Raw genomic sequence first — 21,128 nt, forward strand, 5'->3', positions numbered from 1 at the left:
GGTTTCGCCTTCCGTATTTTTGGTACCTCCGTTGAGACGGTGGTCGAGAAGTTCAGGGAGGCAAAGGCGCGCTCAGCGTCCTTCACGAAGGTCCAGGTCTGAGCCCGAACAACCCAGGGGTCCTGGCCCGTCTCGGTTTGAGGATCAGAGACGGGCACAGAAGGCTAGTGTCGCAGTTCGTCCCCCGCCCGCGGGTAGGGGTAGGAAGAATCGCGGGTCATAGGAAGGTAGGTAAAAGACCTAAGGGATGTGATCCAGACAGGGCGTCAGCGCTTTTGTCCGGATCAGAGTGATACCTCAGTATCTACTCATTTCCTTCGGGGGTGAGAACCTTCTTGTGTAATGCTGTCTCAGGCAGTGCTCCCCTCACCTTAGAGGGTTGTATTTGAGCTTGCCTCTCCCGTTTGGCTCAGTACTTCCGGGTATCTGTGAGCAGATGCTTGGAAAACTCTTAAATCCACACTATGGTAAGTACACACGTTATGCTTTGCGCACTTTCTCAAAATCCACATAGGTGGTAAGTGTGCACGTTATGCTTCGCCCACTTTTCTGAAATCCTGTATGGTAAGGGTTATGCGTTATTAGCCTCGTTCCCTTTCTCTGAGTTGGTTTAGACCACGGTACCTTGGGCTCCACTCAACTAGTGTGTCCCTGTCGACACACTCTGGAAGCATCTGTGTTCTCCTGGCGCCTATTTATACTATAGTCGCACCAGTAGTGACGTTATGGCTGTCGCCGGCCAACGTGTTGTTGGTGTTTTTTCAATGTATGCTTCAGACACGAGTCACGACGAGGCGTTCCCCATAGCGACCCCTAGAGGACGCAGCATCTCGTTCCGTACTCAGGGAACCATGGTTACATACGTAACCTGAGATGTTTTGAGTGATATGTGGGTAGATAGGTTGCAATTCACAGTTTAATCAAATGATCTGTTAAAAGTGTGACTTGATTGGACTGTCCAATTTAAATTAATGAATATGTAATTTACACTGCAATATTATAGATAAATAATTACAAAACCATGCAACTTCTTTTTCAGCAATGCAAGAATTGCTTGGAAGCTGTTTTTAAAACCACTTGCAAGTGCCTCTTTAGTCTAAATGGGCATGACACTTTTGCTATAATGCTCTCTTTTTTAAGCCACATTTTTTTCTTGTGTCCACCTGGTTTGGTTTGGACATGGCTGCTGGTGGTTCATTATGCTTCATCTGAGGAGTTCAGTGCGGGGTCGAAGGTCATGGAAGGTAAGGTTAGGTGCATAGGCTGTGTAATCCATTGACTGTCAGTGCAGCAGATCGGACCATATGCTGCCTCTACCATAAGTCATGTACCCATCTGCTGCACCAAAAGTTCAAAATTCCCAGTAAATGGAACTCAGTTTGCATTTCACAATTCTCCAATTATTTGTCTTTTGATATGTATATAGATTCTTAAATTTGTCCTGCTACATTTTCATGCTGGTTAAGACTGGTTTTCAGGTTAGTGCTGGTATGTCAGTGTTTTGGCTTGTAGCCAGTATTGCAAATTTTAACCTGCATGTGAATGCTACTTTGTGGATGTTTATTTAAGCAGTATTGTAAGATTTCTTTGCCCAAGGCCATGGCTTATTCACAATCATAGTTTGTCAACTGGAATATGCTTGGCAGCCAACACACTCCATCATACCTTGGCCAAGTTTTCACATAACTAAAGCTGTACATTACTGTGCCAGCGATAGGAATCCACATGAATCACAATCCATGAAATCACAGCCAAATAATATTTTAGCCCATCTGTCTGAGTGTTAGTCTGCCGTATAACACTTCTGAAGCATGACATCTGCTTTGAAACGCAAGCTCATGAAAGCGCATTAGTCACACAAGACAAAGATAAACCAGATGATGTGCTCCCTTAAAATCTCACAAATTATTGAATTTTGGTTTGCTTGTTATCTTATTATTTCCACTTACATCAGAAAAACAAGCTGCCATTCATGTGGTGATTGTAAATCTACATTCTGCTGAGTTACTGACATTAACCAAATTTAGTCTACTGTAGATTATCTGGTAGATCACTGTGGTCATGAGTAAATGACTCTGTAAACAACAGGATGTCCTGATCTTGGCTTGTTAGATGCATAATTAGGATGAGATGTCCGCTCATGAACCCCTTAATTGCTGTGGTTCAGATTTTTTTTAAATCTTAGATAATGAGTGATATCATATTTGTAATGCTGACACCTTGAGCTTTTGCGGCAATACTTTATATATACATAACTACTATATATAGAAATTAATGAAAAGTACATGTTTGATATAAAATAAATGATCATAAAATAACTATTATTAATAGTATTATATTATATTATTATATATTATTAATATTAGTAGTAGTAGTAGTAGTAGTAGTATTATATGTGATGTGTTGGTCTAGTGGCATGACATGCTTTTGAATGATTATTTGAATGTACAAAAACAAAAAATGTTGGATAGTAGTGAAAAAAAGGCTATACCAGGGGCCAGTTCAATAATAATATGTCAGTAATTAAGCAGATATGGGGCCCTATTTTAACGATCTAAGCACATGGTCTAAAGCGCACGGGCAGGTGCACTCAGGGCATGTCCGAATCCACTTTTGCAAGTTTAACGACGGGAAAACGGTCGGCGCGCCTGGGCGCATGGTCTAAACGGGTTGTCCCTATTCTCTTAATGAGTAATGGGTGTTTTTTGGGCGTAACGTGCAATAAACCAATCAGAGCCTCCCATCCCCTTTAAAAGCCAGTTGCGCTCGCGCCATGGCGGGTTCGCTATTTACATGGCGGAATGTAATTTTTCATTTTTAAAAATGTTTGTGTGCTGTTGCGCGTCCCTGTGTGTGTAATAAGCAAAGTGTACGCACGTTGTGCACCCGCCTATAGGTGCACAATACTAATGCGCAGAAAAAATATTGCGCCAGACTTTAGACCAGGTTTGAGTTGGTCTATGGCGCAGTCTATTTTCAGTTCCTCAAAACAGCAACGCGCCAGCAATGCACCTGAACACACCTCTTTTTTTAGACCAGCACACCCATGGGCACACCCACCCACCCAACGTGGCGCAGGACGGGAAAATGAGAACTGCATCGGGCTGAAACTAGCAAAAACGCTTGCGCCACATTGCGCCAGGTGTATGATATGGCCCATGTTGTTTTATTGATTGAACTGTAAGATTAAGGAGAAAGAATATTTGAAAAAAGTACAAGTGCTATATGGAGACAAAAACTAGAACAACTGAAAGTAGAATAGATTGATCAAAAATGTAAACCAAAGAGTTATAGTCTTCTGGATTGTTCTGGTCAAATTTAACTCCTAATATAAAACAAGCATGCATCTTCAGAATTTTCCAAGGATTACACTAGAGCCCGAAATATTCCTTTTTGTTAACTCTGCAGTCATTTTTTTTATTTTTTTATTAGTCATGCTGAAGTATGCCAGTGGTTTCCTGACTAGACTTTAACGTAGTATTTTTGAACATTTCACGAAACAGTGCAGTTCTCTGTACGCTAAAGGAATCCTCTTTTAAAACCCATTTCAGCTCACGCTTGAGTTTGTTTATTCAGCACTGACTTTAAATTGACCGTATATTACGATCTACGGGTTAGAGGATCTGTTCAGAGTCATTAAGAAATGCAAAATCATATTTATCATGATTTGGGCTCGAGGTGAGGAATAAAGCTAGAAAGATTTACCAGGCTGTCTAGTTTCGACTTTCCATCACCAAATCTCTTCATTAAACATCAATTATCTGAAATGAACCATGCCTGCTGAAGACTCGAAGGCAACTGAAGCAGCTGAAAGTGTTGATGAGAATCTATATGAGGGCAGAATCACACATTTCCAGTGAGGGAGATTGATGACAACTGTTTAAATTATTACCAGAGGGCCCAGCATGAGAGAAAAACGGAGACAGGATCCAAAAACGACCCATGGTAATGTGAGTTACATAAAAGGAGACTAAGTCAATTGAGCTGAAGAAAAGTAAACATTACTGTGGCTACTTTATTGTTTGCTCTTATGTTGAACTCTTGATCTCTTTCTCTTCTTACTGGCTTCCATACACTCACATTCACACACACACACACACACACACACACTTATACACATTTGTCTCTGCATGTCTGTCAACTAAAGCAAACCATCTGTAATCTCTTATCTTCATGCATGACTAATTAAAAAAATATGAGCCATTATTTGGAGGCAGTGGGTTCATTGCCGAAAATGCACACATTTCTAGTTAGTGAGGGGTAATGCAAGTGTGTGCATGTGTTGTTTTGTTTTTCTACACACGTATGACAGCAGTAGCACAAGAGTGAACAGAATATCAAAATGGCTGTGGTTTGGCACATTATTATTCAGACCAACAACACAATTGTGAATGTGATATTGCTTTTATACAACTATTCAATGCATTAGATATCAAAACTGACCATGAATTATTGCTAGTTCATCATGTCTAATGCATTAACTAATGTTTAAAAATGTAACCTTTTTGTTTAAGTTTAAGTTTATATAAAATACAATGTCACTCAACCTACTGTACATACTTTGATCTAGAAATGACCCAAATACAGATGGAACACCGTTGGCCAATCGGATTAGAGAATGGGAACTGTTGCATAATTTTATTTATAAATTATTTTACCACTGCATTATTTGAGCCTAAGCCTTCAGAAATATTTGTTTAGAATAACATTTTGCTTGAAAGTATTTATCCAATGCTGAGTGCTAAAATTTTGCTGCAGTTGGAATACCCATATTATACTATTTACATTCACCAACTTCTACAGCATAGTTTTTCAAACCTATAGTGGATAGAGTTCTTTGAGCAACAAAATGCACTTGTTTCCTTTACCCAGAGTTAATTTGGCTTGGTCTTCATTGGATTATGGGACATTTGTGAACTTCAGTATCCATAAAGCAGCATAGTTATTATAGCTTCAAAGAGTCCTGTCACATTCATTGTAGGAAAACTATGTAGTCCGTCCAGCTGAGAACACTCAAGTCACAGCCGTCTTCTAATATAGACTCATATAGCCAGGAATGCGAGAAGAAATGAAAAAGAGATGCAAAAAAAAGTGTGGCAGGGATGGAGCATACATGTTCATGTTGGAGCTTCTTTTGACTGCCACACACGGAAGAGAAGAAATTGTTGAATAAAGTCTTTTTTTTTTTTTTCTTTGCACACAAAAAGTATTCTCGTAGCTTTATAAAATGAAGGCTATTTTAATGATGTTCTTACTACCTTTCTGGGCCTTAAACTTGGTAGTTGCATTGTTGTCTATGCAGAGTCAGAAAGCTCTTAATTTGTGTTCTGAAGATGAACAAATGCCTTACGGGTTTGGAACGACATGAGGGTGAGTAATTAATGACAGAATTTTAATTATTGGGTAAACCCTTTAAAAGGCATAGTTTTGTCATTATACCCTCGTTTTGTTCCAAAACCATATGATTGTCTTTCCTAGCAAATTGGTCATAGATGTAGCTTAGGTAGATTATGCAGGAGCATAATCAACATCCAAAACACAAAATAAGTTGGTCTTTTCCACATGATGAAATCAGAAAAGTTATTTCATGACCAAGAAATACATTGTCTTAAGGTGCAGCCACATTTACATTTGTTTGGCAAGTTTTCACAAGTGAAATACAGTGATTTTAATAGCGAGGCTACGTGATCAGTGATTTTGCATGAGGGCGAAAGATTTCCCCATGCAGATTTCACTACAGGTTCAAGTTGTTCACATGAAAATGCTGTGCTGCAGAAAGCCGCTTAGTTTAAAAGTGTATTTTTGTGAGCTGTGCTTCATATATTGCTACACTATTGACAATAGATGTTTTTTTGTCTGTGGTGAATATTCACTAATGTGACCATACCTTTACTTGGGTAAATCACATTAAAGAGAGTTAATCCAACAATGAAAATTTGCTGAAAGTTTAGTCACCCTCAAGGCCATCCAAGATGTAGATGAGTTTGTTTATTTATTCGAACAGATTTGGAGAAATTTAGCATGAAGTCACTTGTTCACCAATAGATCCTTTGGTGTGAATGGGTGCAGTCAGAATGAGTGTCCAAACAGCTGATAAAAACATCATAATAATCCACAAGTAATCCACACGACTCCAGTCCATTCATTAACATCTTGTGAAGTGAAAACTGTGTGTTTGTTAGAAAACAAATCCATCAATCAGGCATTTTAACTTTAAACTGCATATTGCTTCTAGCCAAAAAGTCCATCCCCTGTTGTCATCTAACATCAAAATCCACCAACATATGTGTGTAGAACTCTTTTGGACTGTCAACTGTGCATATTTCTTTCCTGTTTCAAACGTGTTTATCACTGGAGAAAGCAAAATTATGGACAGAGGATTCTATTTTAGCCGAAAGCAACAGTTTGAAGTTAAAAATGTCTTCATGGATTTGTTTATTACAAAAAAGGCAGCTTTTTGGTTCAGAATATGATAACTGATAGACCAGAGTATTGCCAAATATTTGTAGATTACTGTGATGATCTGTCCTGATGACAAAACAAACTCATCTACTCATCTGTTTTGGACGGCATGAGGGTGAGTTCATTTTCAGCAAATTTTTGGGTGAACTATTCCTTTAAACCTGTTTTGACACATCATACATTTTTAAGACTCACCGTAAATAGTGGAACTCTTGTTGCACATCAGCTTGTTATTGGATGAGAAATGTGAATGCATCACTGTCTCTGCTCCCTTCCTCTTTGTCATGTGCCCACAAAACTGTGAGGAAAAACGTCTCAGGTTACGTATGTAACCATGGTTCCCTGAGAAGGGAATGAGACACTGCGTCCTCTAGAGGTCGCTTTGGGGAGCGCCTTCAGCGTGACAGCCTATGACGTCATTACCTGGGGCGATCACAGTAAAAAAGGGCGCCGGGAGAACATGTCATCCGCTTCTTTGTCTGAAGCTTGCGTCCGAAGCATGGTAAGGGAACTTGAGGACGCAGTGTCTGGTTCCCTTCTCAGGGAACTATGGTTACATACATAACCTGAGACATTCCCTTCTGAGGGAACTTCGAACTGCATCCTCTAGAGGTCACTTTGGGGAACGGTATACCCACGCCACCATGCTGAGGGGAGTGCATGCCAGAAACCACGGCGAGCACTAAGTACCAACTCTACCATAGCCATGGGAGTTGCCCCAAGGACGCCTTGACGGCTGTCAGTGACATTATCCCCTTCGGCCAAGGGCCTGAGCTGCATACCCTAAAACAACTTACCTGATAAAGGCTGGGCTGGGAAGCCCAAGCCTAGGGCATAGCTCAAGGCTTGCAATCAGAAGAAAGAGATTCCTTTAAGGGGATACGGCCAGGTGTCTAAAAAACCAAACCAGACCCTGGCCTGCCACCCAGGGGGCTACCGCCAGTTCTGAATGAACCTGCTCAAAGAACTGACACGACAGGTCTTTGGTAGCAACACCCTGCTCATAAATGTATCAACAGAGATACATAAGTTGAGTGGAGCCCAAGGTGAGAACCGGGGCCTAAACCAATTCAGAGAAAGGGAACGAGGCTGACAGCGCGTAAACCTTACCATACAGGATTTTAGAAAGCCTAGGAACCCAACCGCTGCCATGAATGCGTCGCTATTCCCGTGAGAGGCGAACGCACTCATGCAAACGCTATCTACAAACTCGGGTAAATGGTGAAGTACTCACCTCTCCCTCAGTAGTCCCACGAATGCATCACGATGAGCACAAGCCGTCTCCTCGTGAGACGAGCACGTTCAATTCATGATTATTCCCCACAAGAAATAAGCAATGAATGCAGAGCGCATCCAACTCCCTCGGGAGCTGAACGCTCTTGCTCTTCACCACACACACACAACACGCGCGCCGCGTGAAACTGTGGGTATCAGAGCAAAGCCTCTGGCGAGAGAACATGCACTCCTGGTCGAGCTTAGCTCAACGCTAACATAAACAAACGGTCAGTGAAGGTGAAGAAGAGGATGACGTGTTCTCCCGGCGCCCTTTTATACAGGGATTACGCCAGGTAATGACGTCATAGGCTGTCGCCGGCCAATGTTATTGTCTTGTTTAGATGTATGCATCAGTCACCGGTCACGCTGAAGGCGTTCCCCAAAGCGACCTCTAGAGGATGCAGTTCGAAGTTCCCTCAGAAAGGAAATGATCTGTAAATCAGATCATCTAAACTCAGCTAATGGCTTACTTTGGGAATGCTTAAAAGCATTGCAAATGCATTTGGATGGGAGACCTGTGGAGGACAGTGCTTAATGCGATTCACACCTGAATACCGTAGAACAGTGGTTCTCAAACCTGTCCTGGAGTACCCCCAGTCCTGCACATTTTGTATGTCTCCCTCATCTATCACACCTGATTAAACTCATCAGCTCATTAGTGGAGACTGCAAGACCTAATGTGGGTGTGTCAGATATAGGGAGACATACAAAATGTGTAGAGCTGGGGGTACTTCATGGAGAGGTTTGAGAACCACTGCCGTAGAAGGTAAAGTATTTCTGGTGTACATAGTCGAGTTTCCCAAGACAAACAGCTCAGCAATATAATTATATTGTTAATACTTAATCATGTTTCTCAGATCTATCATAATGCATAAACATTAGAATTTTCCCTCCCATAGTTGCTAACATACTACGTATCCTGTAACCTTACATGACTTTCTCACACACATACAAAACAATGTGTATGTTTTTTGAGTGAACACCATATCTGGCTCATCTATTGCTGGCTGATGGCCTGTGAATACCGCTGCTGTTACCGCTAAACATTTGTTGGCTATTTTCTGGACACGCATGTGGCACTGCAACACATGCATACACATAAATCATCTTACACATGCTCACTAGCATTCACCTTTTAACTCCCATTATGGGCAAATATTCAGAATCTCAGGCTTGTCAAAATCCATTGAGTCCATGTTGAAGAGAGTCTATCTCAGCCATCTCCCTCAGGACCTCTTAGATTCCAGACAGTTTCTGAGGAGAGCCAGAAGTCCCCCATCCCTACTCTCTGTATATATCTCCATAACAGCTGTGTACACTAATGCCTCTGATACACGTAAGACCACTTAGCTCATGGAAAAATCAGGAAAGGATTGGGGGACTGCCAAAGCAGCCAGTTATAAATTATGCTACCTTACTAATCAAATATTAAGTTTTGATATATAGGAAATTTACAAAATATCTTCATGGAACATGATCTTTACTTAATATCCTAATGATTTTTGGCATAAAAGAAAAATCGATAATTTTGACCCATACAATGTATTGTTGGCTATTGCTACAAATATACCCGTGTGACTTATGACCAGGGTCACAAATGCAAACAAAAATACATTGGCTTTCTCCACAGCTTAAATACACAGTGTGCAGAAATGCACACACTCACACCTGCTCAGTTCTATTTCTGATTGTTTTGAGCCTGTGCTGGTTTATAAATAGCTGATAATAACAGTCCTATTCTTCTGTAGCTTCCCTTTTGTCTTACTTTGGGATTTACTGTAGTGACCTGTCGTGAAACATGCACACAAATATATTCAAGTCTTCAAGCATTCTGTTCATTTATCCTACAGCCCTTGAACTGAAATTAACCCAAAATAGAGAGCCTGGCTGAACTAAAATAGCAATAAAGGTGTCACACTCACTCACATAAAAATACAAACTTCTAAATTCTCAGTGGTGATCATATTTTCTGTTTCTGTGAAAGGCAAAGCATTGTGGGAGTAGAAGGATCCGGTGAACTTCAGACAGAGCTAGGGTGGCGTCTCTTATATGCTCCCTTATATTTGCAATGGCACCATGCTAAATATAATGTCCACAAAATATAATTTCAGTTCGGGCCATTTCCACTGTCCTTTTCTGTGCACCACATTTTTAGCAGTTGGAATTTTTGCTCAAACCATGGGTGAAATTTTAAGTGTAGGTAGACATTGTCTGGGGCTGACACACACAGAATGTGGAATAGTATAGTATTATTATTATTATTATTATTATTATACAGTTAAGAATGAATTTTTTTTATCTTGTGAGAAAAGAATTACCAGGCTGGAAAAAAAAAGAATAGGAGGGGCAGACATAAAGATGAGAGACAGAGATTTGAAAAGAGTGATGAATCTGATGAGTCAGTTTGAAATCACACACATCTCTCACACTCATTCTCTCTGGCATGTCTGCATGCAGTCGCTAAATTTGCAGTCGAGTGAGGAATAAAGGCTAGATAGAGATTCCACAAGTAAAGGCAGTTTCCCTGGTAATACTACATACGTTTTTCTTTGTGAGTCAGACATACACCACACTGTTTTACAGATCCAGACAAGAAAGACTGTGGAGACTATGGTCAGCATATTCCATACTTTTTTTTATCAGTATGTAGCATGCGTAATGTACACTGTATATATTTCAATGTTTCAGGTTCCTCAGCTCTTGTGGTCTTATGGGATAGCATAGTGTTCACTGATTGTACAATTCAAAATCTTAGATTCAGTCACTGTTATTAATTAATTTATTTATTTTACATATTTTTACGGTTTTAATATTACTTTAAGTTGGGGTAGAATTAAATGAACGCCAAAACTCAGAATTGTGTTCGCGTACCCCCCTCCGTCACCTCTCGTACCCCCAGGGGTATGCGTTGAGAACCACTAGCGGTCTGTTGTGTCTTGTGTGGCAAGTTCAATGACGCAGGTAGTGACGATTCTCTCCGGCCAATCAGTGATCAGCAAAGTTTACACGTCACGTTTTGGTAACGGTACGGCTCGCTTGGAAGTAGCAAGGTGGTACTGAAAAAAGTACCGGGTACCAGGTACTGTACACAGTGGAAAACCCAAAAAAGTGAACCGTACCGAACCGTACCATGCAGTACCATGCAGTGGAAAAGCGCCATTTAGTGTGTCCCAAATCGTAGTATGTTGAATCGAGTATTCCAAAGGTACCCAGACTGTTTACTATTTATGGTGGAAATTCCAATTCAAAAGCCCCGTTCACACCAAGAACGATAACTATAAAGATAACGATATTAGCGTCACCAGTGAACAATATCGTCTGTTTATTCTAAGCACACGCACCTCTGCCGCTTTAAACTCTCGAGCTCGTCACAGCAGGATTGATTCTGATTGGCTGTCAGTGTTTTTATCATTCATCAGCTGGAAAAAAAATTGTTCTGAAAGTGATTCCAACGATATCGTTTCTCTGTGCCTTTATCGTTATAGCTGTGGTGTGAACTCTGCTATTCTTTAATATTGAGAACGATTTTTAGAACTATATCTTTATCGTTATCGTTATAGTTATCGTGCTTGGTGTGAACGAGCCTTAATGGCTATTATTGCTCACAACCCATTGTGTGTTCGATTCAGAACTACAAACACAAATAAACAGTTTTTAAAAAACTACAAACATGGTGGATATGCAACACAGATGGTTAAGTAGAGAGGTCTGGATAAAGGGGTTTAAGTGGTTAATAATCAACATCTAACCTGATGAAAAAAAATATTGCTGATATGCTATCAGCATTTTTTAAAATCTGCAACAACACTAGGAACTTTTATGTTTGGTCATTAACTTTTAAATGCATCATTATGCAAACAAAAGGAGAGTTCTCAGTATGAAAGACGTGTGACTGGCAGATTAACATGCTGCTTCATTTCTCTCCAATACGGTATGAAATTAAATGAAACACAAGGTGGAAGATGTTAACTGACACAAGATGATTGACAGGCCAGTTTATACAATGACAGATGCACATAACTAAGCAATAGAAGGAATGCAATTATGACAAGCATATCCCAAATTTGTCCTGCTACATACTCAAAAGTATGTACTTTTTATTCACACACACACACACACACACACAAATACATTTTTGTCTTACTGAACTTACTGAAATAAATTAGCAACATGATGTCAGGTAATAAATATGTAGTGTAGTATTTGCAAGATTTCTCATTTTTTAAATACTATACATTATGTTGAACACATATTTTGGCGTAATTATAGGCTAGTCAGAATAGTACTGCTCTGTAACCATTAAACGAGTCTATTCCATTGTAAACAGCTTAATTATAATCATAAAACATCTACTGACTTTTGGCTTGCATGAATATAGTGGTCTCCATTGAGGCTTTGTCGTAATTTTAAAAGAACCGGCAAAAGGAAGTGAACATGACTTTCTTTTGACTTCTAAAGAAGGAAGCTTCAGAGAGGACCATACACTTGTTTGATCTCAATAAGAGCTCCTCACACAATAGAAGGTCTTGCTCTGTTTAAAAAGCTACTGTTGCATCGTTGCGCCTATGAGAGTGCGTGCGTGCGTGCGGGAAGAGACGAGGATCAGGGACGCCTGTTGATGGGGCTTGTTGGAATTACTATAGCAGAACAGACTCATTGTCTTCCCCTTTCACAACATCATGTCCCACAATAGTGGCTTTCAAACAGCCCCACTACTTAATGAAGACCTCTAATGATATGCTAACGGCGCGTCGTTTTAATTACAGTTTAAAGTAGTAAAGTACCAAACAATGTCTTGCAGCCAAATGAGCAGTATTCGAACTCACTCTCACTTTTGGATGATTTTGATTCGCTTGAAAAAAAAAAAAGGAAAATAAATGAACAGTTTCAGACTGATTTATAATAGGCTAATGAACAGGCTATTTTAGCAAACTTTAAAATAAACGCGTAGGCCTACTAATTTAAACGATGATGCGTGATGCGCACGTTTGCGCGCAGTGGTAAGATGGGTATGTTTATCTTTATTTTTAATTAATGGGTGGTATTAATAATATCATTGTAATATTTTTATAATTTGAGTTCCTTGAGCCTATCATTAAGGTATGAATTCATGAGTATCTTAAATCAAATTTCGCTTTCTGTAGCTCTAGTAACCTAGTGAAGACGACAAGAGCTGACACTGATGGAATTAAGAAAACAACCTCACGTTCTCGTTTACTTTTGTTTACAAGAATACTTTAGGAGCGTATACGTAACACGTTTACGTTTAAGAACCGGCTCAAGAGTCAATTATTTGGCGTCTTGATGTGCGCTTTGTCATGTAATGCTTATAATATATCATTGAATGTTTAATTTACTTATTTTATACATTTTTTGAATTAACATTTTCTACTTTCTGTCACTGGTTTTACTGTGTGCGAAATTCTCTGTGGCAGCAGTCTCGTATAATGTCAGTAAAGTAGGCTTTGGGAATTTAGTAGCTCCACCTCCCCGTCTAAAGCAGCGAAAGCCCACCTGAGGATGTCCTGAGCGGGGAGGTGGAGCCTTCTCCCAGCCTCCCATTCCTAAACAGTGAATCAGTCTGTTCATTCACATTCACACGCGGGCCAGCCAGTTCACAAGCGTTTCAAACACAGCTCTCTCCAGTGGAGTGAGGGATTTCCCCCCCTGAGCAGGCATGAAAGGAAATCAGTCATGGATTTATTATTTTTCTATTTGGTCTTCGGACCTTCTATAAACGTTATTTAGTTCGGAGGAACTTTTTTTTAATTATTATTATTTATATATATATTTTTGCGAATTCGCCTCATTGGAATACTATGCGAGCTTCGATGTGATGTTGGAATAAAACGAAGAGGACTCGTGAAGCAAATCGCAGCGGGACTTTAGCGATTTATAGAAAACACAACATGATCCTTACCCGTAAGTAGCCAATGTTTGCTAATACATTATTTGATAATACTCATGAGTTTCTGTCTATTGAGGATTATTAGATTAAATGCTGCTAATTCAATACTGCATCCTAAACGCAATAGTTTGACTGATTGACTTGACTTGAAGTGAATCTGAGAGGTGACATTGATAGTAGCCTACAAGTAATAATATCATATTGAAGAGCTACATTTATTCCAGTTGTTTATGATGGACAACGCTGTTAATGGAAGTTGTATAACTACTAATGCAATACGGTTTGGTGTCAGTATAATAATCCTCCTACAAATTTCAGTGAGATTATCTTTACTTCAGACCATGCCTGACAGAAGTTATCAAACTTTATTTTGTATTTGCTTGTAACAGCTATTGCATTAGGCTTTATTGCTTATGAATATTCATATTGTAGCTGTTTCTGGGACCTGCTGTATTTGTAAGAAACGAACTAAACTGGTCACCGAAAGGTTGCCGGTTCGAGCCCTGCAAATTGCAGTTCCAACCATTATGGGGACATTTATAATACGTTCTGACAACGAATGAAAATTGTCATAAAGTATTTTTATTGATTGTCATTTGACGGTGCATTTAGAGTATACGTCAGTGGAATATAACTTTAACAGTTTAAGAAGCTGATATGTTATGTTAAATATGGAATGAATGTAGTGCTCTTTAATTTTCTTAGTTATTCCGCTTTAAATTTTCATCTCTTCCTAAAGCTTAGAGTTTAAGAGTGCAATTATTTGGGTGGTGCGTGAGATACATTTCATGCGCAACACCGGCGCTCCAGGCTGTCCGATAAGTAATCTCCCCTCTCGCTCCCCGAATCTCGTCACGTCTCCATTGGTTTTACGCGGATTTCACATAGTTCTGAGATAAGATTTCGTCAGAGTTGTTCTGAGTTTTCATTCAGTCTAAGTGCAGAGAATTGGGGGAAGTTTTGCTATAATCTGGCATTGCCAAAGAGCGCTTGGAGAGCGTGCTGTCCTCCTCTGAAGGCGCATTCGTGCATCTTTTCTGGTGTTGAAGAGTGGGGATTTTAACAGTATCCAGTGTTTTCAAAGAGAACTTAAGTAGCCAAATTTAGATTATAAATTCGATAACCAAAGTTTGCCAGAGTTAAGTTAGCCTAAATGCAAACTAAATGGCCTGAGGATGTCACCATAGCATCAGTTCGCTGATTGTTTCTTTTAGGATCAATATCGGACCAACACTAACATTATCTCCTTATTTATAGATTTAAACATCACATATCTTATCTCACTTTATCTCACTAGACTAAATATATAGCTAAAGCTATAAAAACTGTTTTATTTAAAACATCTTCATGATTAGCTAGTTTACAGTTAGCTAACAAAAATAAATAGGCCTATATACAATAAATAAAAATTATTTTATAATTTGCACACAGGAGTCTGTACTATATAACATAACCCATAACTATAAAATAAAATTTTGCTCAGTTGCAGAATTTATGTCAGTCCATTTGCCAAGCTCAGAATTGCAACCCCCTTTTTGCATTCCAAAAAGAATGCAATATTTTAAAGTATATATTCTGTTGCTGTTGGAGGTTTGGTGTCTTTTTCTATCCAGGCAGAGGTTGATAAACTTAGGGTTATGCTAACTCTAGGTGATAAGGCAGTGAGCAGGTCAGTTAGGAGTCAAAGAAAAGAATGTCATGCTTAAAATATGTAACTTTGAAGTTGACATACATGCACCTCCTGATAATCTATGGTCATGGTTTTTGGTGAGCATGATGGACTCAAATACAGGTAAAGAGCCTTAAAACTCAAACACATTTTCTTAAACACTCCATATGGCTCTAAATCCACTGAAACCTTCATATAAAAACTTTTGGAAGTGTGGGCAGGTTTATGGCCACAAATCTCCTTTATTGCCTTCTGAAAACAGTGTGATTGCTGGGTTTTAGTCTATGTAAGGCTAAACGCTTTTAACTAGTTGCTGTTGCTTTAAGATCGGTTGGTGCATAAGAAGCCCTCTGTCATATTAGAGGAGGGTCTCTCTTTCTTCACCTCTTCAAGTAATCTTTTGATCATAGATAGAAAGGATAGGGTGGCATATCATTGAGCGTATCAAATCATCTGACCTGAGATCAGCCTTGCGTTACACAAAGTGGTCAGTCACCAGACCTGGCCAAGCTGGCTCCAGGTCAGTGATAGCTAATGTTTAAATCTGTAAGAAAGTCTGAGACAGACATAAATGGACCCATCTGGCCAGTGTGTGTAGGTGGCTGGGATAGTGGTGTTGAGTGACTGTGTTGATGGGGTAACCCTATGATCCCCTGTGTTTGTGACCAGATGGAGGGGATCTTCTCATTTTCAGAGATACCTGACTCTCCCTCTCTACCCCCATATGTCTGTAGAAGGCCATGCCAAAATATGATATGCATGATCCTCAACAAATGATGTATGACTGCTCTTGATCTGCAGATTTAAAGTGTATGTGTGGAAAAGATGGAAGATAAAGAGCTCAGTGTCTAGGACAAATAGGACATCAGGTCACATGAATCGCTGATGAAATTTCTCCCAGTTCCGCTCAAAGACTAGGTATTGATGTTTGTGTGTTATTCATTTGAAACAGGGCTTCTTTAACTAGAATAGCACTATTTACAGCTTCAAAAGCCTTCAATTAACCCGCATACACTTGAAACCAGGCTATACAATGAATTTGGGTTCACATCTAAATATAAAGGTTCTTTATCAGCATTGATGGTTCCATGAAGAACCTTTAATATTCATGGAATCTTTCCATTGCACAATATAGGTTCTTTATAGTGGGGAGAATTCTTCAGATTATTAAAGTTTTTCAAGCTGAAAAAAACGGTATTTTGAGAATTGATCACTGAAAGGTTCTTTGGGGAACCTAAGATGGTTCTTCTATGGCATTGTTGAGAAAGCCCCCTTTTGTAAGCTTTATTTTTTAGAGTGTTGGATCTGCTTCCATAGCAGAGAGATATGTCTACATAAACTCGCTTACGCACACACATGCATTCATACACAGAGGTTCCACCTCCTCCCTCCCATGCTGAGGAACCATCGGTCAGCGATTGTGAGAACGTCCTGTGACAGGAAAAAGAGGAAGAGGGGGAGAGAGTAGAGAGGAGGAAGAAGAGAGGGAGGAGGAAGGGTAATTTTAGAAGAGGCAAAAAAAAGTTAAGCTAGCAGGAATTCAACTTTGGCCAGGTTAATGGGACGTTCTCCCAAGAGATTCTGTCTGTCAGTCTGTCTCTGGGTCAGGAGGCTGTAGTCTGCCTCTTTGTGTTGTCTGTCTCTTTTTTATTTCCCCCCTCTCTCATCAACATAAATCAAAATTTCATTCATTTGATACAAACGGAAGCATTAGGTGGAGTGCATACTGTACGCTTTGATAAAAGGAGAAAACACACAAAGGCACATGTTTCTGTGACGGATGCTGGCCAGACATCCTGTGTGCTCGACTCAGGTCACCATTGCAGAATTCGCAGGTCATGCATCCACTAGAAGGCTGGCACCAAGATATGAAGCAGATGGATTGTAGATTAAGGCTGATAGAAAGAGGAAGAGAGATGGGAGGAGGCGGTGATGACTGTTGGGGCCCTTTTGTTTGCAGTGTTTTAAAACACTAAATCAAAACTATATGATGAAAGAATGTAGGTTTTAGAGAAAAGGAAAGAAGGAAAAAAAACATCCAATACATACTTTTTTTTTTTTGGCACAGCCCAAATCTAGTCAACTCTTTGTAAATATATAAATAAATATATATATATATATATATATATACACACACAAACACACACACACTAAATAATGTGTGTATAAGCACTATGTTGACCATCCACCAACATGAGATCTAGATTTGACTATCAGCAACCAGAGAAAAAAATATATCAGTCAACCACTAGGTTATTTAACTTTGATTCTTAATGATGTCACTTTTTTCCATAACGACTATTTATATTAGTAAGTAACTGTTGCTAAATTAATTTAGATGACCCATGACTTGCGTAATAATTCACATCTATGAAATAATGACATATGTAGACCTTCTGGGATATTTTTTTGGCTTGGAAACATACTATCTGTCATATTAAGAGGAAAAAGTGCTCAGGACGTCCAACCCTGTGAAGTAATACTGACGTCAGTCTGGCTTTCAACACAATGTTAGTTAAGTTACTCAATCTGATGTGTTTGTAACTAAAATGTATAGTTTCCTTTATATATAAACGCATGTACCATACAATCAAGAAAGAATGAAAGGCTGTTTACTTTACTTGGGAGGTTCAACCTATTTCACATTCTCTCTGAGGTCGAATGTTCGACATTCTGTGTGTGTGTTTTACAGGATGTAAGGCATTCTCTGTGTTTGTGTTGGCGCTGAAGGCCTCCATTATCTGGCCTTGAACAAAAGGAGGTGTGTCCTCCAAAGTGTCCATGGCAACTGTGGAATGAGCCGCTCTTATTGGCTTCCCATCGGCCTCGGAAAGGCAAGGGAAGTGTGGTCGCCGCCTGGCGTGGGGATCCGCACAGACTTGCGGGGAGAACACAGGATGCGACGTGCGCACACAAACATGAACTCTATGCTTGCTGCCCATATTCAAACCTTAAGCACGGATGTGTGTATTGCTACGAATGCTGAGATGACGAAAAAACAGCCTGTCAACAGCCTGAGCTCATCTGCGTGACATCCAGCCGTGTTAGAGAGTGTGAAACAACTGCTCAAGTGTGTTTATACTTATCTATCTTCATAAAGACAGCATGTTTGAGTGTACAGCTTTGATGAATGTATCCTTAGTGAGTTTACCTCTTATAAATTTGCCCATAGGAAAGAAAAGTCTCAAATCAGATCTTTTTAGAAGACTTTTGCTGACATTTCTTAGATCCCATTCTTGAAGACACCCCAAGAGCACACATATTGGATGTTTCCCTTTGCTGACCCATCCTTTTCAGGTCCTGGGGTCTCTATTAATGAGCTGATGAGTTGATTCAAGTGTGTTTGATTAGAAAGAGTTCGGAAATGTGTAGTATTGGAGGTGCCACCCGGAAAAGGGTTGGGAGACGCTGTCTTAGACACTTCTCCTGAGAAAACACCTTATAATCTCAGACGTCTCTGCATGATTTTTGAGGTTCCGTCTCTGGTTAGAAAGCCTTACTTACAACTGGTGTCAGACAGGCACCTTTGTGATAGCAGCCCATTGTAATCAGGCAGGGGGGACACCTTGCCAATGAAAGGAAAAGCCAGTCACTGAGACACTGCCCATCATTTACATTTAAATACATACATTCTTGCAGCTGGATGGTCTTCAGTGGTGCCTAGCCACTGCAAACACACACATACAATCTATACACGCACACTCACACAGGAAGCCACAGCGCTTATTACAGACCATTTCAGAAAAGTGTGTCATTATTTTAAGTGTAGGACATTCCTAAAAGTTCACGAACTCCTAAAAAGTGCTTTCGGGCAAAACTCTGTCATTCGCTTGAAAGGAATCCCATCAAGTGCATGTGGATTCTTGAGATGGATTAGAGATACAGTTGCATGTGTGCAGTTGAGTCAGATTTATTCTGTTATTTTTGCATTGCTGTCCTTGCTGTCAAAGCATGTTCCTCTCTTGCTTTCTTCTTCTCTTTCCACCAGTAGAGGACCTCCCTTATCGCGTGCCTTTGTTGTTGTCATGTGTGCCGTCACTCTCACGCTTGTTCGAGTGGGGAGTCACGTATCTCTGCTAGTAGAGACAGAGTGTGCGTCCTTTCCTCTGTCTTTTTACGCATGTCTTTCTCTCACGTCTCTTTCAATTGGTGCCTCCTAATCCCCGGCCTCCTTTTCTTTCTGTTGAAGTGATCGGGAACCTATCACAGGTGGTCTTTCAGTTGTGCAAGGCATCATCGCAATCATTGCAATTAGAATAATTGGAATGTTAGGAGTCGGGAATGTGCGCAATTAGCCATTGAGAAAAGTGAGAGGTCCCTCTCTGCTGATTGCAACCTATTGTGAGCTGTAATTGTGTAGATTCTGCTTGTGATAGACGTGCCAGTGGAGAGCCGCAACAGCTGTGTTACACCTTTAGAGGGTGCTAATAGGGTCTCTGTAGCACTTGAACACAAATCCAAAAGAATTTAGATGCTTTTTTTATTAAAAGGGCTTTAAACAACTGGATAGTCCCCCTGGAGCAACCTGAGGTTAAGTGCCTCGCTTAAGGGCACAATGGATATCAGGATTGATTGCGATCTCAGTAACTCGCCAGTTCCTGCGTCATGCCTACTTGAGTTCAGTTCAGCAATCTTTGAGATCCTTATCTGCCCATTCATTATCACATAGTCCAATAAACAAAACACTTGGCATATTAACTTTATGGGACTGTTGAAGAGCTTTTAAAATACTCTGGTTTTGTAATTTTATACCTCACCTTGGTTTCATATTTTTAATCAAGTATTTACACAGAGCGAGTGCTGCTAGTCAAATAATCATCTTAAGTGACAGAATCACAGTTAAGCTCCTAATTCTGACACCGTTCTGTGTGAAACAACACGAGGACCCCTAGAAGGAGTCAAGATGCCTTCAATGGTGTTTGCCATTTGGCATGGGGCGTCTAAAGGGCCATTCAAAGATAATGGACAGGGATGTGGCACCTCTCCACCACCCCAACAACAGTTCTGACTGCGTTGGATGGCCACTTAGCACTGCTGTCTCAAACATTACACTATAGCGCCAAGTTGAAAAGTAAAAATATCCAGCACCCAGAAGGGAACTACATAAGAATGTTGAGTGTTTCCACTCAAAGATTTGGTTATGAATGCTTCGCATAAGGTTTTTTTTTTTTTTTTGGTTTCTGTTTAAAGTTCAAGTTCATAAATTTCAACCTCTCTCTCTCTCTTTTTTACAGAAATTGAGGCGAAGGAGGCGTGTACATGGCTGAGGGCTGCAGGTTTTCCACAGTATGCTCAGCTTTATGAAGGTAGGACACTTGTCATCCCAACATCACCAGTTCATGATCGAAGCACATTGAGTTTCAGTGGCCATTAATGCCTTACCAAATGCATTATCTCACTTTTAGTATCTCTCAATTTCTGTCTATCTCTCCTCGCTTTCAGTCGTAGTATTAAGCAGCACCTAAGGTGTGTTAATGATTAGGCGGAGGTGACATTATCTTTTTATATACGAAAAATAACACAACTCACACAGAATCATATATCAGATAACAACCTTACACACTTTTGACCTACTGACTCCTGCCGGTGTGCCATGTGAAAGGGGTGTGTTATCAGTTTCAGAAATCTGAGTTGTGTGACCAGCCTGTCGTGATTGCCCCACTATAGATAAGAGCCAGTACAGTAAGGTAAAGGCCTTCAGGAAGTCAATAAAATAATCATGTTATCCCTTGCTCACTGGTACAGACTCACGTACACACCATTTGTGAAGTTGTTTGAAAATTTAATAGAGTTAAAATTTAATAGAGTTGTGAA

General features: G+C 40.0%; 1 protein-coding gene across 2 annotated transcripts in view; it reads left to right on the forward strand.

Moving 5' to 3' along the window:
- Positions 1-21,128, forward strand: part of LOC107742489 (rho GTPase-activating protein 7-like) — a 115,503-nt gene that overhangs the window by 77,849 nt on the left and 16,526 nt on the right. Inside the window, exons 1-2 of one of the 2 annotated variants that reach the window (XM_016555463.1) lie at positions 13,335-13,659; positions 20,549-20,620. In XM_016555463.1, coding sequence (XP_016410949.1) covers positions 13,647-13,659; positions 20,549-20,620 — 85 coding nt within the window. In that variant the 5' untranslated portion in view covers positions 13,335-13,646. Of the gene's footprint in view, positions 1-13,334; positions 13,660-20,548; positions 20,621-21,128 lie in introns of those variants that run through there. The other variant, XM_016555462.1, reaches the window with a different exon arrangement.

Source organism: Sinocyclocheilus rhinocerous, unplaced genomic scaffold (assembly GCF_001515625.1).
Source record: "Sinocyclocheilus rhinocerous isolate Xijiao unplaced genomic scaffold, SAMN03320098_v1.1 scaffold496, whole genome shotgun sequence".
In the NCBI taxonomy this organism is placed as follows: domain Eukaryota; kingdom Metazoa; phylum Chordata; class Actinopteri; order Cypriniformes; family Cyprinidae; genus Sinocyclocheilus; species Sinocyclocheilus rhinocerous.